Source organism: Perognathus longimembris, chromosome 17 (genome assembly GCF_023159225.1).
Source record: "Perognathus longimembris pacificus isolate PPM17 chromosome 17, ASM2315922v1, whole genome shotgun sequence".
NCBI lineage: Eukaryota > Metazoa > Chordata > Mammalia > Rodentia > Heteromyidae > Perognathus > Perognathus longimembris.
This window is the reverse complement of record NC_063177.1, coordinates 14,478,416-14,501,253: the sequence shown is the minus strand read 5'-3', so window position 1 is coordinate 14,501,253 and position 22,838 is coordinate 14,478,416. Positions and strand designations below refer to the sequence as shown.

The following is a 22,838-nucleotide window of genomic DNA, read 5'->3' as shown; positions in this document are numbered from 1 at the left end:
TCACCTCTCTTCTCTATGATGACTTAGGTAGACAGCTCCATGGTTAGCGGGAAGAAAATCCTGCAGCCTTTCCTTGCTCTCCCATCTGGGGAACTCTAGACAGCTTCAACTGAAGAAAGCTGTGCTGACACTCATATCTTGAAACCTCCACAGCACTCCTCCAGGGTCCACTGTAAGGACCATGGTGCCTGTACTTGCTCCTCTCAATACACTTGAAAATACCAACATCCAGACTGTTCTGGGATCAGCCACCTTGGCTTTCAGAGTCTGGGTTCATCTGGATTGTGATAGTGAACTAAGGCAAGATGTGCTTTGTCATCTGACACTTTCCTAGCTCTTGTCTCCTAACTTCTTGTCTTAGGATGGCTATTCTCAGTGTCCCAAAATCTATAATACATTTCCTATGTCATCTATGTTTTGAGAAACATGAACACAAGCCTATCTTAAGTCCATTTATTTGGACCCGGATCAGGTCTCTATGCCTATAAAACCATTTGGAGAAAATTATGGATGTGAAATTAGAATGTAGTTTATGCTCTGCAGTGACCCTTAACTAACTAGTTTAGAGGTAAGTCAAGTGCCTCAAAGGTATTGAGCATATTAGATACTTTCTACTAGGTTGTGGTATTTATTTCTGCCTCAAACTTCCTTCTGCCTTATATGGAAAGCATTCCCTCAACTACAGACACACATGTACAACCCAGCACCTGCTAGCCAACAGGTGCTGGTTGGTGCATACTAAATATTTGTGGAGTACTATTATTAGTTTCTCCTTCTGTGGCCATGTGGAACTGAGGAAGATGATTTCATTGTTTGGTGCCTCTTGCTCTTGCCTTGTGGTCTCCAACCATGGCCCAGATTTGCAACTTCTCCTGACAGTCAGCCAGCATGTTAAGGAAGTTCAGGTCCTTTTTCTCTGGATGGACCCTATGTCTGCAAAGCCAAGCACTTATAGAAGTGCTCCCTAAATGTTATCTACTCACCCCACTTCTCCACTTAGGTCGGGATGGAGATCTCAGCAAACTAGGCCATGTGGTTGGTGCTTTATCATCATAGGAATAAGAAAATAGTTGTTTCTGAAATCAATTTCCTACCCCTTAGGACTCTCTATTTTTTTTTCGCCAGTCTTGGGGCTTGAACTCAGGGCCTCAACACTGTCCCTGGCTTCTTTTTGCTCAAGGCTAGCACTCTACCACTTGAGCTACAGTGCTTCTTCTGGCCTTTTCTATATATGTGGTGCTGAGGAATCAAACCCAGGGCTTTATGTATAGGAGGCAAGCACTCTACCACTAGGCCATATTCCCAGCCCAGGACTTTCTTTTTGTTTTTAATTATTTTTTATGAGGTTCTGTAGCTTGAATTCAGGGCATCAGCACTGTCCCTTAGCGTTTTAAAGTGCTCTTCCATTTGAGCCACAGCTCCACTTCCAGATTCTGGTGGCTAATTGGAGGTAAAAGTCTCGGGGACTTTCCTGCCCAAGTTGGCTTCGAACCGCGATCCTCAGATCTCAGCCTTCCAAGTAGCTAGGATTACAGGCAGGAGCCACCGGCGTAGTACTGTTTAATAACTCTACTATCATGGCTCACAACCAAATCCAATCCATTCCAGGTCCGCCCACATCCAGGTCCACAACAAGGCCTAGAGCCATGGCTGTCCCCGCCTCCGCAACGGTGCCACGCCCATTCCCGATGCGCACGCGCGGTCGTTCACAGAGCGCTGTCCTCGCAGGGCGCGTGCTAGTGACGTATCTATTCTGCGACGTTCGCGGCGGGCTGATTGACTTGTTGACTTGAGTCCCGGCGCTATGGCCTCCGGGGTGGCTGCGGGGCGACAGGCCGAAGATGCGTTACCGACGGGGTCCGAACCTCCGCTGCCAGAATCAAAGCCATTGCCGCCTCCTCAGCCACCACCGCCAGTGGCGGCTCCCCAGCCACAACAGTCCCCGGCGCCGCAGCCCCAGTCATCCGCCGGCGTGAAGGAGGAGGAGAACCACTCCTTTTTACCTTTAGTCCACAACGTCATCAAATGGTAAGCGCCAGGAGACACCGAGCCGCAGCATCCCCCCTCGCTTCTCTCTCCGAGTCCAGAGCTAGCTCTCACAAGCCTGGGCGCTCTTGGGTACGCCCCCATTTCACAGGTGGGGAAACTGAGGCCCCGATAGGGAAGAGACCTGTCCATGAGTCCAGCATGCGCCTGGAGCCCGGTGGGTTGCTACGTGTTTAAGAACGAAGCCTGCTGATTGACCAGATGAATGCCCAGGCTCTTCAGTGCGACTGTTCAAGTTTGCATCCCAGCCAGCTTGAGGAAGTTAAGCTTGTCTGAGCCTCTTTCCTCACTTTTAATATATGTTAATGGAGATTGAATATCCCTTATCTGAAATGCCTGAATCAAAAGTGTTTTGGAGTTAGATGTTTTCTTTTTCTTCTTCAGATTGTGGAATATTTGCATATACTTAATGCAAGAGTTTGGGGATGAAATCCAAGCCCTATATACACAGCCTGAAAGTACTTTTATATAGTTGTAGTTCACCTTGTGTTTTGTCTGGAACTGGCCATTTGAGACCAAGGGTGGAATTTTCCACTTGATTGCCCACTCAAGTTTTCAGATTTTTGTGTACTTCTGATTTCAAAGTATAGATGTTACCTTGTCCTCAATTTTGGTTCTTTTTTCAACATATATGCATCATCGACACTTTCCTTGGTAGTTGAGATCCCAAACACATGTCACTGTGCACAGCTTTTTATTGGTTAAGGTAGAATCTCACAAATGTTGTCCAAGCTACCTTGCACTTTCTCTTTGATTTTAGCTTCCTGAGTAACTAGGATTACAAGCATGAGCCACCATGCCCAGCTAATATTATTACTCATACTTTTTTTTTTTAATTGAGAGAAGACCTGATCATGGGAAACATTTGAGCAAAGGGGAAACCCCAAATGGTTAGATCCCAGTAGTAACATAGGGTCCAAGGATGTGGTCATTCCTTTGGCCCAGAATCTCCCTCATCATCATTTTTGTATACGTTATTTCTTTTTATGTTACTTCCTTACACAGTTGTATCACTTAAGAATGGGAACATGGGGGCTGGGGATATGGCCTAGTGGCAAGAGTGCTTGCCTCGTATACATGAGGCCCTGGGTTCAATTCCCCAGCACCACATATACAGAAAACGGCCAGAGGTGGCTCAAGTGGCAGAGTGCTAGCCTTGAGCAAAAAGAAGCCAGGGACAGTGCTCAGGCCCTGAGTCCAAGCCCCAGGACTGGCCAAAAAAAAAGAATGGGAACATGTTTCAAGAGGTATATCCTGGAGTGTACTTTCCTAAACCTAGGTGGTCAACCTCTGCTGGGAACCTCTTGATGCAATCAAGAGACTTGGTAAACATGAGATGTATGAGGCTGCTCTTAGTGTCACATGACATATTGCAGTTGGTGGGCTTTTTTTTATTAAGTGAAAGTGCACCCTAAAATAATAAATACAGTATAGTAATTTTATGCCTCACTAGTAATACAGTTTTTGTTTTTTTTCTGTCAGTCATGGGGCTTTTATTCAGAGCCTGGGCTAGGTCTTTGAGCTCTTTTGCTCAAGGCTAGCACTCATTAGCTGGAAATAAGAGTCTTGGGGGGAATGTGGCTTAGTAATAGAGTGCCTACTAAGCATGCATGAAACCCTGCTTTCCATTCCTTAGTACCACATAAACAGAAAAACTGAAAGTGGGGCTGTGGCTCAGGTGGTAGAGCTCTAGCCTTGAGCACAGAGAGGCTCAGGATTAGAGCCCAGGCCCTGAGTCCAAGCCCCAGGACTGGAAAAAAGAAAGAAAGAAAAGAAAAAGAGTCACAGACTTTTCTGGCCAGGCTGGCTTTGAACCCTGATCCTCAGATCTCAGCCACCCGAGTAGCTAGGATTACAGGTGTGAGCCACCAGCACCTGGCTTAGTAGTACAGTCTTATCAAGTATTATGTTCTGTCCATAATTGTACCTGCCATAATTAACAGTTTCACACATTTAGCAGTATAGTGGGCTGGTTTTCTCAGTGTGAGTGATGCCTCACACTGCAATGTTACTGCAGCCTCTGTGTCACTAGGCCATAGAACTTTTTAGTTCATTATAGTATAATCTTATGGGGACCATCATAATAACTGTGATGTTGTTGACTGAAAAGTTCTTTGGCACATGACTGTATATCCACATGATACTAGGCATAAACTTCTGAGCTTATAACTTCTTTTCAATTTTTGTAAAACCAAAATGGTAAATTAAGGCAAACTTACCCTTCAAGTAACATTCAACTAAGCATTATCTGGTGAATTGCTGCTCACAACCTGGAAGCTGCTTTTGAGCTGTGGCAGTTGAGATTCACATGAGGTCAGTACTCTTCCACCACTTTTCTCCTCAGGTGACTTTAGAGATGAGAAGCCATTGCTGTCACATTAGACTCTTACTTTACTTGGTATGGAAATGCTGTTTGTAGCACAAACCTCTGTTGTCTTTGGCTTAGTTGAGGGCAATAAAGTGGCACTTCTCAGCAGTATGGAAATCACAAAATGACATGCAAATGAAGGCCCAAGTCCCAGGGTAGTGCTGGCTTAGCAAGGGCTATCCAGATTAATCCAAATATACTGGATTTAAGAACTATAAGAAAAAATGAAAACCCAAAGGTATGCATTCACAAAGACAGCTCTTGGACTTCAGGAAGGATATTCTTTTTTGTTGTTGTTGGTCTTGGGGCCTGAACTCTGGGCCTGGGCACCGTCCCTGAGCTCTTCAGCTCAAGGCTAGTACTCTTCCACTTTGAGCCATAGCACCTCTTCCAGTTTTCTGGTGGCTCATTGGAAATAAGAGTCACATGGACTTTCCTGCCCAGGCTGGCTTTGAACCTTGATCCTCAGATCTCAACCTCCTGAGTAGCTAGGATACAGGCATGAGCCACCAGCACCTAGCTCAGAAGGGATATTCTTGAGTCCTTATGGAGCAGGTGGGTTGGAGTGGCCTTCAATATGGAGCAGTAAGATATTGTAGGGAGGACAGTCTTTGAAGTCAATTGGTCTTAGGTTCAAGTCTGTGTGCTAATGTTTGCTTGCTTCATCAAGGTAAATACTTAACTTCCCTAGTTGTCATTACCCATCTCTAATATGTCAGTACTGGCCACCTCAAATAGTAAATTCACACTACATTTCTATAACATAGTTCCTGTGTGGCCTTGGGCAGGTGACTTAGCTTCCCAAGCCTCTTTTTTCTTGAAAAATGGAGCAGTGGTACTTAAGTTATAGAATTATGAGATGTACTCAAGAACATACCCGTGAAAGATGGCATACTGATTATATGTGTTGTCCTAAAGAGTAACTGAAGTGATTTAACAAAAAAAAGGATAAGCCAAAAAGAACAGGATGGACATGGTCCTGTGGCTCAAGTGGTAGACCGCTACCCTTGAGCTGAAGAGCTCAGGAATCAGTGATCCAGCTGCCCACTAAGCATAGGAGAGAAACCCCCAGTAAGAAAGAGAGGACCCAACAGAAGAGCCAAAAAAAAGTTAGTACTCACAGAAAGAGTGATTCTGTCTCCATGACTAAACACTAGGAATCTGTCTGAAAGCCTTTGGTGTCTTGTGTATTTGTATTTGAGTTTACTGGCCGATGGGAGGAAATGTGGACTGTGATTAGGGTAGGAGCCTGCTGGCACAGAAGACCTCAGGAAGCTTGAAGGAGCCGGGGCTTCCCTAGAGAGGGCAGTGCCTACCACTAAACTGAAATGAGGAGAGGAAGGAAGAGTGGTTTAGTTTAGAAAGCAAGGGTGAGGATGTGAGGCCAAGAATTAACACTGACTTTTTGTTCAGAAGGACCACATGGGAGAGGAAGGAGAAGGAGCCAGGATTCAAAGGGTAGCACGTCCCCTTTAGGGATAGGACTTCTGAGGCAGAAGGAGTCAGCAATACTTCCAGATAAGACACCACTTTGGTAGACTTAATCAGCAGGGATGAAGTCCAGAGTCAGGCCTGGTCACCCAGAATGGCTCCTCCAGGGCCCTGGTCTCAGTATTTGGTAACTTAGAAATCTTTTATGACTTGCTTCTTACCAGGATGAATACGGGAAGGAAGTCAAATTTGATGTAGTGAGTGTCACCTTTCTTGTTCTCATAAGGAGCTCAGCATTACATCATTAGTTGAGTTTTGTTTTGTTTTTAAGCATTAAAAACTACAGTTGCACAAGTGCAGAAATGTGTAACTGCCAGGAATACTTTCTCAAGGTTCCTTCCAGAAGTTAGGTTTGACTGTGACCTTTTATAAAGTCCCTCAAATAGAGATAAGGCTGTCCTGAGCTTTTTTATATTGACTAGCCTGCCCTGGACTCTGTTCTGTATGCACATACAGCTCTGCCCCATTTAGGCAGCTGTGGAGAATTTCTCCTCTCACATGTACCATCATTTACAAAATCTAATCTTAGTCTTGTGTATAGGAGCTTATAGGTGTTTCTCTCATTTTTGTTGCTGCCAGCAGTGCTGGTATCAGCAACCTTTAGCCAGTCTTTTTTTTTTTTTTTTTTTTTTTTTGGCCAGTCCTGGGCCTTGGACTCAGGGCCTGAGCACTGTCCCTGGCTTCTTCCCGCTCAAGGCTAGCACTCTGCCACTAGAACCACAGCGCCGCTTCTGGCCATTTTCTGTATATGTGGTGCTGGGGAATCGAACCTAGGGCCTCGTGTATCCGAGGCAGGCACTCTTGCCACTAGGCTATATCCCCAGCCCTTTAGCCAGTCTTTGAGGTAAGCTGCTATAATTACTGGAACAGGAGGCACATGCATTTATTTATTTACTTACTTGCTTTCTTCACTGCATCTTTCTTTAGCTAGCTCCTCCAAAATTCAGTCCTGGAGACTGGCTGCTTAAATTAGCCTGAAAGTTCTATTAACTTAAAATGGCCCATAAATCTACCCTGTCAGAAGCATTTAAAAAATGTGAGAGTCATAATGGATTCCTGGAGTAGCCAGTTGTAGGTATAAAATGGGAAGTGATTCCTTGTCTTGTGCTCCTCTCTGCTTCCTTTCTTGTCTCAAACCTACATAATACTCCATTTTATGACTGTGCCATCACTTACTCAAACCATCTGTCCAAGGACAGAGGTGGGTGGTGTAACTGTTGCAGTCTGTTACAGTTGATGCTGGAATGAGCACCGGTGGCTGTGGCTGTCTTCAGATTCTCTGCAGGGCAAATTTCTAGCCATGGATTTAACTTTTGGGGAGGGTCAGTACTGGAGCTTGAACTCTAGGCCTCAAGCCCTCCCTTTAGCTTTTTTTTTTTTTTTTGGCAGTCATGGGTCTTGAACTCTGGGCCTGGTGTCCCTGAGCTCTTCCACTGAAGCTAACGCTTGCTCTACCATTTGAGCCTCAGCACCACTTCTGGTTTTCTAGTGGTTAATTGGAGATAAGTTTCTCACAGACTTTCCTGCTTGGGCTGGCTTTGAACCACAATCAGATCTCAGCCTCTTGATTAGCTAGGGTTACAGGCATGAGCCACTGGTGCCCGGCTTCAGCTAGTCTTTACTTTTAATCCCAAATTTATTTTAGTGGAGAGCAATGAGGAGGGCAACCTTTTCCTCAGTTAGCAACCTCTTCCCATGGCCATTTCTGAATATTTATTATTGTCCCTGCCTGAGTTACTGCCTTTATCATATACTGAACTCCCAGATATTTCCTGGTCTGCTTCTAGACATTCTGTTTTCCTCCAGTACCAAGATGCTTTAGTCTAAACTCTTCATGGTGCATCATTTATGTTCTTTTTAAAGCAGGTTTCCCTCCTCGCTCTTGCTGTACTTCTCTGTGGCTTCTTACTGTTCCAATCCAGTTTCACAGTACCCTGTCTGAGGTCATGATACTTTTGCTTAGTAAAGCATTTCCTCTTGAACTTGCTCTTTCACTTCCAAGCTTGTGGATACCACACATTGTCCATGTCTAAACCTCAGTTTTGGATCTAATAATCCCTTGATTGGTCTCTGGGACTTTAAAGTCTCTCTAGTTTATCAGTGCATGTTATCAGGTTAATGTTTTCTCTGCTCAGAATTCTCTAGGGCTCCCTCTTCTCAAATCAAGCCCAGACTTTTAGCCCTCCAGTCAGGGATCTCAACAGACTAGCTCTAGCCTGCCTGGAGAAGCCACCGGGAGGCCTAGAGCAGGGTCTTTGAGGAGGGGGACTCCTTATGGTACCCTGTGTGTCCTGGGGAACTTGCTCAGACAGAGGCCACCTCCTGAGCTCAGAGCCACACCCTTCCATGGATGCTGCATATGGAACACCTTCTTCCTCCCAGTATCTTTCCCATTGTTGAATGATTACATTAATAATTATGTTCATTTTAACAATTATGTTCATTTTTTAAAGTGAGGGGAGAGAAAAGAAAAATCACATCTCCTGCCTATAAGAACTATTACAAATTCCAACTCCAGGGAAGGCTGTAATTTTTTTCCTTCAAGCACAGCAAATCTAATCTGAGTCTGGAACTAAGTGTCCCAGCGTAGGAATTCTGAATTGCGGTTGTCTCTGCCTTCCTGCTGCTTTTGGCCCATCCAGTCCCCATATTCTGTCAGTATGGGTACTTGCACAACATGGCTCTAATTAAATGTTTTACTTCTGTAAAACTCCTTGGTTGCTAGTGGGTGCAGGGGAGTCATCCTTGACCCCACAGAGAGCTCAAGTGATGCGCATATCACGCAGGCCCTCCCGCCAGGCCAGCCTGCTGAAGCAAGTCCACTTGCTTTGGCAGGTCAGCAAGACCTTGGAGCTCCAGCAAGACCTCTTTCCTGGGAACAGTGTGTTATTGACCTGCCGCTTCCCACACAGGGTCTCTTTTGATCTGCCTGGCTCTTCACTCCAGCTGAGACTTGCTCTGGGCTGTGCCTGCACCAGCACCACGGTGGGGCTGTGCATCATTATTGCAGCTCCTCAGGGAGGAGCCAAGAGAGCATGTTTGGAGATTGCTTCCAAACTTGCTTCTGGGCCTGCTTAAAAGTCTTTTGGCTCTCTGGCTCCACTGCTACTTCATCTGTCAAAAAAAAAAAAATTACCTTTTGAACAAGAATTCCCAATGGTAGAAAACTATCTTACTAAATAAAATAATTGCACAAATAAAGATGTGGGTGCAAACATCCCAAGCACAAATAGTTTCTCTGTTTAATTGTGTGCCTGTTAACGCGAGCAGACTCCATGCATAGTTAAGTGAAGAAACAACCATCAGAATCACTTTTTGTCACATTCCTGTCGGTGTAGATGAACAGAAGTCCACATACATCTGGGAGTTTTACATTTTGAAGTGCTATGATATGGTGTTCCTGTCATTACCACAGCCTGTCTCTGGGACTAAAGGGACTTCCCTTTTCTAAGCCTCTGTGTCTGTCACTTTTGAGTGTGTCTCCCCCCGCCCCCCAAGCATCCATGAATATTTAAAAGAACCAAACAGTTTTGGAAAGATGAGGACCACTGGTGTTGTCAACACAGTGAGAGGAATGGCTGTGAGTAGAAGAAAAGGCCAGGGCACACTGGTCATGGGTGGGAGAGCAGGCATGGGTTTGGGACATCGATGTGAGGGGGTGCAAGTTTGTGGAGAAGATATGGAAGAGTAGAGGCCAAAAGAAGGGACTGTTGAGTTTGGGACAAGGGTGACTTTAATCTCGTGGGTTTCTTCTTCTAATTACACACTGCCCAGTTGTCAGTTTGCTCCTTTGCCTCTCTGCTAAATCCTAAAGGAGAAAAAGAAAGAAGAGGAGGAGGTAGTGGAAGAAAAGGAGAAGGCAAGAGAGAGGTGTGGGGTGGGAGGAAAGGAGGGAGGAGAGGGAAGGAGGGAGAGAGGAAGGGAGATTGGTTGGAATGTGATTGTTAGATGCACTCACCTGACCTCATGCTTTTTGTCTGGAATCTGGAGACACAGACCCAGATGTCCTTGTCTGCTGAAGGGTGCTCTGACTATAATCCACAGTTGTAGTATTTTTTGCCGACTTTTTAACAAAGCAGAGTAGGTGGGACCACAGTGCCCTAACTTTGCCCTTGTTTGTACAATTTTCATCCTTCTTGACCTAGTCTCTTTTTTCCCCTTCTAAAGTTGGATGATGACTAATGATGGGCACAAAGGCAGCCCCATTTAGAGCTTTGTGCTCTTACTCTCTCAGTGTTTGGGCCTGTCCTTTTCTTTGGGCCTGGGTACTTCACAGTCATCCTAGCATAGCAGGTTCCCACTTGGTTTGAGCTAGTTTCTGAATAGAATAGTGTGTTTTCCTCACCCCAGGACTTCTGTGCTATTTACTGCTACCAACTAGGTCAGGTGAGCAGCTCGAAGAAAGGTACTTTTCATTTGGCTTTTTATTTTTTTTAATATGACGACCACCCCCTCTCCCAAGGGTTTAGCAGGTGAAAAATAGGCAGTTCTGTAGATTTGGAGGTTTTCAGAAATCACTGTTTTAAACATGGCCGCTTTTTGCTTTCAGACTTAGATTTTCTTTTGGACTTGGTTAGCATTGCCTTAAGAACTGGATTGCTAGTTCTTCCTCTTAATTTTATATATTTTTATTTGTTTTCTTTTATTATGTCCTTTTAGACTCATGTAATGAGTCAGTTTTCTTAAAACTAAATTTCAGAACTTTTTGGGCATAAGTTTGTTACAGTGTGTTAGTACATATGCTATCCAAGTGTAATGCTTTTGGAAGTAAGATGCTTTCTGTCCAGATTTGTGGATCTGAGCTGAGACTTAAAAAAAACAGGGAGGGGGGAGAGAAAGTGGGAGAAAATGAGGTTGAGGTAACACTGTTCAACAAGAAATGTACTCATTACCTTATGTAATTGTAACCCCTCTGTATATGACCTTTACAAGAAAATAAAATATTATTTAAAAAAAAAGAAATTAGAATATACTCCCCTCCCTGGGGGTAGAACACTTGCCTGGCATGCATGTGGGCCTGGGTTCCATCCCCAGCACAAAAAAAAAAAAGAAAGAAAGAAAGAAAGAAAATGCTCCTCATTTGCCTCCTTCCAAGCCATTTACAATTTGTTCTTGTGAATTCCAGTGACCTTCCCTAGCAACTGAGATAAGGTATAGTATATCATTAATATACCATGTTGTCTCTCTCTGAACTTAGGGGCATCATAAGGAAGAAGACATGTTTGCCTGGCTGCTCATTTCACTGGAAGAAATGATTGATTCTCTTATCTCTCTCTAGCTATTGCTAAATAGCGAGCAGGCCCTAGTGGTCCATAGATTCACGAGGTGTGAGACACAGCTGACAGATTGCCAGGAAAGAGAGATACTCTGTCTGCGTAAGCAGAGAAGTGATGAATAAAAACATGAATTAGCACCATCTGGGTTGAGATTTCCCACCAGGAATGAATGCATATTAAAAAAAAAAAAAGATAACTGATCATTGACAGTTTTCCCTCTTGTGTCTTATGAGCATCGTTTTAGATCATCTTATTGAATTGCCATTTTGCTTTTACCCTCAACTGCTTGTTTTCCAAAGCTTGTCCAGTTTCTAATTTCTAAAAAGAAAATGTATTTTCTTTTTCTTTTTTTTTCTTTCTAAAAAGAAAATGTATAGGAGCATACATTAGTGAAGTTTTCATTCTTGTTTTGCTTTTAATTTGGTCATGACAGGAGAGTAGGGCTCTCTGTGTAGCTAGCTGACAGTGGCTGTGAGAGGAGGTGAATGACCTGCCTTTAAATGAGCCTAACCCAAAGGCAAGGTGCTGTCATGACTAGAGGCTGATAACTGCTAAACGTTTTCCAATAGCTTGTAAGTAATTTAAAATTTATGAACAGCTCTATGGAAATTTGTCGTTATGCTAATAAGCATCAAACCTCAGCTAAAATTAGCTCTTGCTAACTGGCAGAATCTCCTGATTGACCTAGAAATGGGTCCAATTAAACCAACTAGAGTATTTCAATAACTTTGGTTTGGTGTTGGTCAGTTGATAATTTGTTCCTTCATTCAAGACACATCTGTGGACTTGCCAGGAATTCATTCTTTCAACAAATATTCCTTGGGTGTCTTCAGTGTCCAGCACACCATGCCACAGAGGGAGGGGACACCTGTGTGGCGGCCCTCAGAGCTGAAGAGTTGAGAGTTGAAGTGGGTATGCTAGATGAAAGGATGCTTTTATTGCTTGGTTTAAAGCTACACACGAGTAAGCCAATCCCTTCCCTCTGGGGTGCACAGCCTGGTCAGAAACATCAAAGAAAGCATTCTAAAGCTTATCATAGGGTGCAGAGCAGGTTAGCCAGCATGAAGGTGAACTATGCATGCTAATGACTGCCCTCTGCCCCTGCAGCATGGACAAGGACAGCCCAGATGTCCACCAGGACCTGAACGCCCTGAAAACCAAGTTTCAGGAGATGCGGAAGCTCATCAGCACCATGCCGGGTATCCACCTGAGCCCCGAGCAGCAGCAACAGCAGCTGCACAGCCTCAGAGAGCAGGTCAGGACCAAGAATGAACTGCTACAGAAGTACAAGAGCCTCTGCATGTTCGAGATCCCCAAGGAATAGAGGGAGACTATCTTCCAGGAATACCCAAAACATGGGAGGCGAACGGTCTGCCCTGTATAGGCCCTCCTTGTGCAGCAGCTAATGACCGCAGCTCAGAACCACATAGATGAGTGCGGCTTGTGGAGAGCCTCGAAGCTGAAATTAGCCTCGTCTGTGCAGAGTACCCACCTCGAGCTTGTACTTATCCATATGTCTGCTGCTGGAGTGAAAACGTTCCTGAGGCTGGAGGTGGGGGGTGAGGGGGACTGCTGGAGAGGGGCCACCTGCTGTGCCTGGGCCCTACTGGCAGATCAGAACACAGTAGGAGAAGAGGCTGCTCCCTCTTCCTGCCTCAGCTCCTCCCACTGATAAGATCCATGTGCTAGGTACATACTGTTCCCTAAGCAGCAATTTCATGAACATTTGCATAGAATTCACTGGGTGAATTAGGCCTGTACTCATATGGCATAGATTTAATTTGATTAAAGAAGCCTGTGAGAGAATGAACATTGTTTTGAAAAACCAGAGGATGGGTATACCCCCCCCCCCCGCAAAAAAACAAAACAGTTTGGTTTCTTTTATGTTTGAGCCAATGAATAGAACTGTATCCATGGGGGTGTCGGCCCAGAATTCCGCCACACAGACACTGACACCAGGCTCTGTCCTTCCACATTTGACTCTTGCTTCCTTTGTGTGTATACACAGATACACACATGCACACACACCCCTTACCTGTGATTAGTGCCCACCAATAACCAAACCAATCTACACCTGCAGCACTTCTCTGGGGTGGAGAGGACTTATCCTTTCTACACAGGCTCAGGTAGTCTTTTAGACAAGCAGCTTGCTCTGTTGTTTTTACTGGCCTAGCTTAAACCATCATCCCCTGTAGCTTGCCCACCAGAGTCAGCCACATTTGCTGCCCTGCAAACAAATGGGTGGCTGAAAGTGACAGTGGGTTAGTCCCTCAGCCAGCAGTGACTGGGTGCTTCTGGACCTGTTCTGAAGAGGGATGAGTTGGGTCTAGGAGTTCTGGCCAGGGCCCAGCCCCATTGCTGTCCAGGTAGGCCTGTGACTGTCAGACTGAGAAGAGAGCAGTTCTTTCCCTGCAAGGTGAGAAGTAACCAAATAGTGTTTGGATCTAGAAATGGGCACACACCCTGTGCTGACCAGTTCAGGGGCTTAGCAGGTGCCTGCCACTGACCTTGTTGGCAGGAGTGCTGGCTGAAGATGTTTTTAGCAGGGGTTCTCCAATGGCATTAACCTGTAGCCTGCTGTCAGAAGGCGATTATTTGCACATTGGGATTGGGGTCTGCGTGTGTGTGTGTGTGTGTGTGTGTGTGTGTGTGTGTGTGTAGGAAATAATCAGGTTTCAGTGGCGTTAGCCAGAACAAATGCAATTTAGACAGTCCTACAGCTCTTCGTTGGGACTATTACTTAACTGAATCAGTTATTTTCTTGAAGTTTCATTCCAAGTAGTGGGTGGGCCAGTTGTAAGGCTTATACCAAATACCATGAAGCACACAGAGGTACAAGAACTTCAGGTTCATTCTGCAAGGCTGGAATGAGAAGCCTTCCTCACAGGACTAGAGGGAGAGGCAGCCTTCCAATATTCTAGTGTTTTCACTTGTGACATTTTAAAAAAATGTATAATTAAAAGAGCATAGGCTCTGCTCTCAGGACACTGTGGTTTTTCTGTTTATTTTTGCAGTGATGAGAATTGAACCCACAGAATCATGGTTTGTATACTAAAGAATTCACAATGGGATGACTCTTGGATAAATTAGAAAAAATATTCACTTAGACACGTCCTTCCTTCTACCCAGCACATGTCCCCAATTAAACCAGCATAAAAGTGGAATAATTACTTTGATAGCAATAGCATCTGTCCCATGGGTACTGTTTGCCTGGTGGATGGTACCTGCATCTGCCTATGGTGGTCCGGGTCATCCTTTGTGTATGGGGACAGGTCCCTTGGGTGAATTGGGGGGGGTCCAGTTCTGGCAAGGAATGGCCTTCTCCAGAGCAATGTTGAGTGTTCCTCACACTGAGCAAATAATTGAAGCCACCAGTTATTTGGCTCACTGGGCAGTGGGCACTTGTGCTAAGTATTTATCAAACATCACAATCCTCACAGCAGCCCCATGCAAAGGGTGTTCTCTGTACCACTCAGGTGAAGTATTGGAGCTTGGCAGTGCCCCTTGCCCGAGGTTTGCTGTGAGAAGTGGTAGGGTAAACAAGGTCACAAGTCACAAGCAGGTACCCCGAACCACTGGAGACAGCAAGGTGCAGGAGGTGGAGACCATGGGGGAGGGTGGTTACTGTAAGCCAGGGGCCAAGGTGCTAACATCAGCCTGCTCCCAGATACCTCTCAGGCTCTGTGTCCTGTATGTGGCATCGGGGTCTGTGTGACCTGTGAAACAGTCTTGAGTTCCAAGTCTCATAGCCTTATGTAGCCTGCCCTGAGTTTAATGATAAATTGACTCTGAAAAGAGGAAATAAAAATATCCTTTCAGAAAATGAGGCTCTTGATAAGCCCAAAGACTAGGCAGGTAGATTCCTGGATCTCCAGGGAAGTCCTTGAACTCTTGCATGTATGGTCTTCTAGAAGCCTGGTCATCTGGGGTCTGTTTAGAGCTGTCTCTCATGAGTCCTTGGGATTTCCAGAAATGGGGATTATTTTCCAGTTCTGCAATGCCATAGATGCAGACCTTGCTTCCCTGTTCACCCAATTTCTCCAGCCATTTCTTTGCTCTTGTGTGCGTGTGTGTGTGTGTGTGTGTGTGTGTGTGTGTGTGTGTATGCCAGTACTGGGGCTTGAATTCAGCCTGGGTGCTTGCTGTCCCTTAGCTTTTTTTTTTTTTTTTTTTCCTGAAGGCTGGTGTACTACCACTCCAGCCACAGCTCCACTTCTGGTTTTCTAGACTTTTTCCTACCAGAGCTGGCTTTGATCCTCGATCCTCAGATTTCAGCCTCCTGAATAGCTAGGATTGTAGGCATGGGCTGCCAGTACTTGGCTCTCCCACATTTTAAAATGAGCACCAATTAGTTGTACTCTGCTTTTCATTTGAACAAGCCCTTATATGCATACAATGTATCTTCATCGAACCCCCCCCCCTCCGCTTGCCAGCCAGTTCTAAAAGCAAAAAGAAGCCAACTTTTCCATTTTAAATTATTTTATTTTATAATAAAAAAACCAACAATAATAACTTTAAAGACCTCACACAGTAGAAACACCTGGAGATTTTGTTCGTGTCCACGTGACACCAGAACTACTAGTAAAGTGCAAGTTTTGTTTTTCCTTTGTGCAACTCCACACACATGTAAACAATTCACTTGGTTATGATTGGACCCACACCCCGGTCAGTTTCTGAGGGCAGAGGCGTCTGCCAGCTTGTCCTGACAACGCCAGTCCCGCACATGATAATGCCCGTAGGTCCTGACCCTTAGGTGGGCCCAGGGCAGCTACTTGAAGCCTAACAAGGCTGATGAACTCCACACCCCTCCCTCCCTACTAAAGTCTGATGTCCCCCACGCCGTCGCCAGCGCGTGGACACTAATGGAGAGGCTCAAAGGCGGAGAAGTCCCAGTCTCAGTACTCTCTTTCCTTCCACAGCAGATGACCGTCCCGTCTGGGTTCCGGGGCGCCTCCCCAGGGCCCGGGACGCGGGTCGTAGGGAAGGAAGGCGCCCGTCGGCTTGCTAGCGGGGCCCGGAATGCACGGACTGACCAGGGCGTCGGATTTGACTTTTAAACAAAAAAGGTCCTCCTTGGATCGGGTCTGAGTGCGGCGGGGGGCTCCTAGCTGATGACGCAGCGCTCCTTGTCCTTGGCCTGGCCGCCGCCGCTGGCCTTCTCTCGGATGTACATGAGGTCGCTGTGCACGCTGGGCCTACGCGCGAAGGGGGCCACGATGCCGAAGGCGTCCCCGGGGTCGCCGCCGCCGCCGCTGCCCGCCCGCAGCAGCTTCTTGTTCCGCAGGGCCTTCTTGTGCAGCACGTCGCAGTACTGCACCGACACCTTGCGGTGCAGGTCCGGGCTCATCTCGCTCGGCAGCTTAGCCATGGCGAAGAGCGCGCGGAACATCTGGTCCAGGCTGCTGTTCTTCTTAGCCGAGATCTCGAAGTAAGCGCAGCGCTGGGGGTCGTCGCCCACCAGCTGCTCGATCTCGCGCTGCTCCACCTCGCGGTAGAAGTCCCTGTCCCCTTTGTTCCCGCAGATGACCAGCGGCACGTCCACGTTCTCCTTGGTTTTGTTCTTGAGGCACGACTTGGTGTCCAGGATCTGCTGTTTGAGTCTTTGCACCTCCTCGAAGGAGTCGCGGTTATCTAGGCTGAACACCAGGATGAAGACGTCTCCTACGGAGGGACAGAGAGCCGGGAGGAGAGTGAGCGCGCTGCCCAGGGGCGCTTCCTCCAGCCACCGCGCCGGGACGCGCGCGCGCCGCGCTGCGTGCCCGATCGGGGCAGGACGCCCAGGGCGGGGGACAAGCCGAGCCCTCCTTCCCCTTTCCATTTCCCTACCCTTTCCCCCGGCCCACCGGAGCTCCCCGACTTCTCACCTGTGAGGATGGAGAGACGCCGCATGGCCGGGAACGGGTGGTTGCCGGACGTGTCCAAGATGTCCAGCTGGTAGACCTCGCCGCGAATGGAGTAGAACTTGCGGTGGAAGTCCTCGATGGTGGGCGTGTAGGTGTCCTCGAAGCGGCCCGTGAGGAAGCGCGACACGATGGCCGTCTTGCCCACCTTGGACGAGCCGAGGATGACCATGCGGTAGCAGTTCTTAGCCGGGATACTCAGTTCGGAGTCGCTCGGACACATCTTCTTGATCATCGCGGCCAGTTTCATTGGGCAGAGGGGCCACGGGGGCGGGAGCGGGCCGAGAGAAGCACGGAGGGCGGCCCGGCGCGCGGGAGCGGCGGCGGTGAGCGGCCGAGGGCTCTGCGCGGACCGGCTGAACTCCAGTCGGACTCGGGCTGGGGCTGAGGCTGAGGCTGAGGCTGAGTCTGAGTCTGAGTCTGGGGTTGGGGCTCGAGCTCAAGCTTAGGGCGGTGTCTGCAAGTTTTCGGGCTCGGACAGCTCGCTCTGATTCCCGGCGCCCCGTCACGGCTTATATGGGGCCGGCGTGGCCGCCCCGCCCCACGGGCCCCGCCCCGCGCCGCGCCCTCCGGGCCTCAGTGCGTCACGCCTCCCGGGCGCCCTCCCTGCGCCTCAGCCCCGCGCGACCTCAGCCGGCCGCGCCCGCGGAAAGGAAACCTGAGCCCGAGGTGGCGCTGGACGCTGCGGCCGCAGGGCCTGGGGGGGGGGGAGAAAGGGAGGGGAAGGGACTGCCGGGTCCTTGTTATGCTGCAGACCCTCACCACACGCCCGCGCGCCCTACACTCCCTCTTTGTAACTCAGTTTCCCGCAGAAAATAACGATCGTAACCCACCGTTCGCTGGGTGCCTGCGCCCCTTTCAGCCCCCCAGTGCCAACCTCCCTTCGGTCCCCAGGTCCGGGGGTCCGTGGTCCGGCGGGGCCACGGGTCTGCGGGCTTCCGGCGCCGAGGTCCGCGCTGCCCGCTCGGGCCGCTAGAGGGCGGCGGGGAGCGTTGGCGGGTGGCTGGGCTGGAACCCAAGGGGCGCGTGGTGGTGGTGGTGGTGGGGTGGGGGGACAGTAGGTGGGGTCCCTAAGTTACTGGGAGCCAGACGGAGGCCTCGCAGAAGCCAGCACCCACCCCCGCGCTGTCCTGCAGACCTCAGCCTTATCCTTACTCCCAACCAGAGTTGTTCTGAGGCTTGGGGGAGGGGGTAGCCCCTGTCCTCAAGAAAGCCCAGAGTTGCTCTTGTGTAGGGACCGGGGATAGCGTCCCTTCCGCCCTCTCCCACAGCATGTTGGACCTTCAGCTGCTCGTGGGTGAAGTTTTCATTTCAGTATTGAGGAAGACAGCGCTGGAAGCCTCAGAGGAGGCCTGGGAGCACCCTTGCCCTTCTCTGGGCCTCGCCCTCCCCTTCTGGAAGATCGTGATGTGATGATGGTTCTGTGATTATGCAAATGGCTTAGGAGACAAGGCCTGATCAAAACAATAACAATGTATAGTAAATGACCTGTGAGAGCTGTGGTGAGGAGCGGGAGAAGGAGGCTGGGGGAAAGTTGATCAGTAACTAGGAGCCAGCCAAGCGGCAAACGGCCCAGAAATAGGCTGTCTTCTGTTAATTCACTGCAGCCCCGACTAGCAAGGAAGTCATTGCTCCCAGCAGTGGCAGAGCCCGTGTTCACTCCTTACACTGGTCTCTTCTGATTTAGGAGCAACCTAGGGAGCCATTTGCTAAGTTTACCATCCACACAGTTCTGGTGCCTCATGGGCAGAGCCCACACCCCTGTCCACCTGAACCCCTAGCCTTTTTTTTCTATGTTTATGTTTTGCCCTTAAACTCCCTGTGGTCTGTAGCGCCCTATTCTAAGTCTGTTCTAAATAAGTCTGCCTTCTGACTGATGACAAGGCAATGATACTATGCTCTACAGAGGAAAAAACTGAGGCACAGAGCAGTGACCAGCAAGGGTCCCTCCATTAGTAACTAGATGTGGGGCTGGAGCCCTTAACCTTCAGTTTTGCCTCTGCCTGTGGCTCTAACCCTGCGGGGGGGGGGGGCAAAGGTACCAGGTATGGGGCCACTGTGGGATGTCCTGCCCCTTTCTCAGCAAGCTGGGTTCCACTCCACAGAGCATCTGGCTTCTTTCTACTTCTCTGCCAGCCTTGCTTTTGCTGGCAGACATTTTAAACATACGTGCCACAGAGTGGAAACACACGGCCTCATCAGCTGGATCTAGGATCTGTCCAGGTCCAGGCTCACCTCTGGTCCTGGTGCCATTTATGCAGAAGTTATTTTCAAGGTTATCTTCAAAGGTTCGGATCTTCTCACCATCGTCAGTCCTTGCCCCCCCCCCCACCTTAAGTTTCCTTTCTGCATCTAGATGAGGGTCCACCCTAATCTATGAGAACCCTATCTATGCTGGCACAGTGGCCTGGGGGCCTCATTGTGGAAAGGAACTGGTCAGTCACCAGACTGAGGACCACTTCCTCTGCCTCCCACAAAGCACCCTGGAGACAGCTGGGGCTCTGAGCTCAGGGTGGATTCTGAAAGCCATCTTTCCATCTTCCCATGGCTTGGGGGAAGACAGACACATGAGACCATTCCTCTGAGTCCTTTTGATGAGACCAGAGGTTCCAAGCGTGGCAACAGAAGGTCAAGGATCAGGCCCAGCACTGCCCTGGCAATCCAGGGTAGCAGAGCCTCTCTCCTGACATCAAGCCTCAGCCCTTTCAGCTGGACAGGGACAATGCTAGGTACTGAGTGGCTATGGTGTTTCCTGGTATCTCTGGGCAACTCACTCACTGCACGGTGCTGCTCAAATGTGAAGACCTCATGCTCTTAGCAAGCCAGTTCATTCAAGCCTGTCATGTAATTCTTCTCTCATTCCCACCACAAGACACTTGATCTGCCTCCACCCACCCCCTTACCAGCCTCCCATCAAGACAAAGAAAGCTTACCACCCACCTTCCCCCAGCTCCTGCTGTTTATTTGTCTTCATTTCCTTCTTCCAGGGTCTGCCTCTGACTTTAGCCCAGGCCTTCCCCTTGCTTGATTCATCAGAGTGCTTGGGGGTGGGAACCACCGCCTGTCTGTCCCCACATACACCCTGACCCCACACTGGGGAGTGCCTACCCCACTTCCCATGTCTCATCTGCTACAGTGATGCTTTTATATTGTCCAGACTCATGACGGCTCCATCTCCATGTCGTTACACAACTAATAACTGTTTCCCGCATGTTTGTGGAATGAGGCCACGAGCTGCATTTGGAAGGTGGGGATCCTGTCTGTAAATGTTATTTACTTGTGCACCAGTTTTCCTGCTCAGAATGGAGGAACTGTGCGCATCTGACCAAATGATGGGGGTAGGAGTAGACAGCTGGCTTTCTTTCCCTCTTCAGGCTCCTCTATCAAGACAAGGATTGTCTGGGAGCATCTGTGAGGTCTGCCCAGGTCACAGTGCCCTGAGCTGTGTGGCCCTGCTCTGGCCATTGGGGAGGCTGCTGGAGAGAGTGAGCTCCCATCTCCTAGCAGTATGCAAGCAGATAGAGACTAGGGCACTGTTGGTAAGGCCAGATGCCTCTGGAGGCCATCAGGCCTTGAGGTGTTTTTGAGATCTTAGAAACATTGATGAGCCCCCCTGAGTAGCAGAGGCAGCCCTGCTTAAGCACCTGTTGTATGCACAGGGCAGGCAGGACTCAGATGGCCATTTTACAGATGGGGGTGCTGAGATTCCCAGAGCTGGGTACAGTCTCCCAACTGGACCCTGGGGAAAACTGACCTCAGAGGGCTCACAACCTGAGATGGAAGGCTGCAGCGGAAGGAGGGAAAACTCTTGTCTCAGGGCTCTGCAGGTGGCTTGGCCAGAAAACTCTAGAAACCACGGCTGGGGGCAGTGTGGTGAGGACCTCCAGGAAGTCTTCCTAGATTTACTGGGAGCTGTCACCCTCTTCTTTACATTTTTTTTTTCCAGGCCTGGGGCTTGGACTCAGGGCCTGAGCACTGTCCCTGGCTTCTTCTTTTTGCTCAAGGCTAGCACTCTGCCACTTGAGTCACAGCACCACTTCTGGTCATTTTCTATATATGTGGTGCTGGGGAATTGAACCCAGGGCTTCATGTATACAAGGCAAGTGCTCTTGCCACTAGGCCATAGTCCCAGCCCTGCCACCCTCTTCTTAACAAACTCACCCTGAGTGTGTTTTTATAAGAAGAGACAGGAAGTAGATACCAGTACAGACCTGATCCCAGAGCAGGTGTTGTGCTCAGTCATGCACCTGCCACCTGGTCCAGGTCACCTAGACTCTGCTACCAAAATGATGCAGACATCATGGAAAAAAAAAGTCTGCAGGGCTAACTTTTTTCAGTACATCAAACACAGCCAGCCAATTCCACCCCTAAGTAGAGATGCAAAAGAAATGAGAACCTGGTATACATTTTATCATTTGTAACAACCCAACGGTGGAAACAACCCAAAGACTACCAGCTGATGGATGAATATGTGCACAGATTTGGTCTACCCACCCTGTAGAACATTGTTCAGTAATGAAAAGGAAGGACACAGAAGGGTGGCGCAAATGTGACATGCGGCATGCTGCAATGCAATCCCCACTGGGAGGTATTAAAGGCTGGAAACTTAGTCAACTATGGAGTTTGGAGATGGGGCTTTTGGGAGGTGATAAAGGTTGAATGAGGTCCTAAGGGAGAGGATAGTCTAATGGGACTGTGACTTTGTATAAGAGCAGTAGAGGCGTTAGCTGGGATGTCATTCAACTCTCCATCTGACTCCTCGCATCACCTTGATGTTCTTCTGAGTCTTCACTAGAAAGGACCTCGGCAGACACAATCACCCACTATAATTTGCAAGTCAAATGTCCCCCAGAGGCCCAGGTGTTATTTGGTCCCTAGGATGGTATTTTGGGAAGCTCATAGCTTTGAAGAGGAAGGACCTAGTGAGAGGTCTTTAGGTTATTTGGTGTGTGCTCTTGAAGGTAATTGTGTGACCCTGACCCCTTCCATATTTTTTTGTTCCTTACTGGTCACAAGGGGAGCCCAACTATGCACTCCCACCATGAACCTCTGAAACTGTAAACCAATTAGCTTTTTTATTTCTCTTTATAAGTTGGTTGTCTCAGGTATTTTGTTACAGTGACAGAAAAAATAACACCACCCAATCTTGAGTTTCTCCACCATCAGAATCAGGAGCCACATAAACCTTTATTCTATGTTATGGTATTATATGAATGTAGCATGTGTGTATGTTTTGTTTGTTTGTTTGTTTGCCAGTCCTGGGCCTTGGACTCAGGGCCTGAGCACAGTCCTTGGCTTCTTTTTGCTCAAGGCTAGCACTCTGCCTCTTGAGCCACAGCACCCAGCACCACTTCTGGCCATTTTCTATATGTGTGGTGCTGGGGAATCGAACCCAGGGCTTCATATATTCGAGGCAAGCACTCTTAGCATGTGTGTATGTGTGACAATGAAACAGACAAACACTGACACTTGATACAACATAGCTAGAACTTAAAGGCCAGACACAAAAGACAAATTATTGTGACTCCATTCAGGATCATCCAGGGCAGGCAAATCCGGAGACATAGAGAATAGGATGGTTGGCTAGCACTAGCTGTAGGTAGCAGCAGGTGGGCATGGGGTGATGAAATGACTGATGGTGGTCAAAATGTCCAATTATCCACTGCCTGTGTGCTACATGAACTGCTTCTCAAGTGCATGCTGAATTCACACTGGAATGAAATGACAGATAGCAGCTTGCTGAGGCCCTCTCCATCC

At 48.3% G+C, this 22,838-nt stretch overlaps 2 protein-coding genes across 3 annotated transcripts; one reads left to right on the top strand and one right to left on the bottom strand.

The window, feature by feature from the left end:
- Positions 1-1,744: 1,744 nt before the first annotated feature.
- On the top strand, positions 1,745-14,158 carry Med9 (mediator complex subunit 9). The gene is made up of 2 exons (XM_048366266.1): positions 1,745-2,028; positions 12,289-14,158. Exons 1-2 carry the CDS (start codon positions 1,805-1,807, stop codon positions 12,503-12,505), a joined length of 441 nt encoding a protein of 146 aa, XP_048222223.1. The 5' UTR covers positions 1,745-1,804; the 3' UTR covers positions 12,506-14,158.
- Positions 14,159-15,616: 1,458 nt separating this feature from the next.
- Positions 15,617-17,558, bottom strand: Rasd1 (ras related dexamethasone induced 1). Of its 2 annotated transcripts, none has more exons than XM_048366586.1 (2): positions 17,046-17,558; positions 15,617-16,842 (listed from the first exon to the last, which is right to left on the bottom strand). In XM_048366586.1, the coding sequence occupies exons 1-2, from the start codon at positions 17,329-17,331 to the stop codon at positions 16,286-16,288; spliced, it is 843 nt and encodes a 280-aa protein (XP_048222543.1). In that variant the 5' UTR covers positions 17,332-17,558; the 3' UTR covers positions 15,617-16,285. The 2 variants fall into 2 exon arrangements, with proteins under 2 accessions (XP_048222543.1, XP_048222545.1); XM_048366588.1 differs by having other exon boundaries at positions 16,455-16,768.
- Between the last annotated feature and the right edge of the window lie 5,280 nt (positions 17,559-22,838).

Excerpts from the sequence above, each read along its gene's own strand:
- Med9 (XM_048366266.1), top strand. The coding sequence starts at position 1,805 with ATGGCCTCCGGGGTGGCTGCGGGGCGACAGGCCGAAGATGCGTTACCG. Across the intron at positions 2,029-12,288 it reads GTCCACAACGTCATCAAATG|CATGGACAAGGACAGCCCAG; the intron begins GTAAGCGCCAGG and ends CTGCCCCTGCAG.
- Rasd1 (XM_048366586.1), bottom strand. The coding sequence starts at position 17,331 with ATGAAACTGGCCGCGATGATCAAGAAGATGTGTCCGAGCGACTCCGAA. Across the intron at positions 16,843-17,045 it reads GCGTCTCTCCATCCTCACAG|GAGACGTCTTCATCCTGGTG; the intron begins GTGAGAAGTCGG and ends GTCCCTCCGTAG.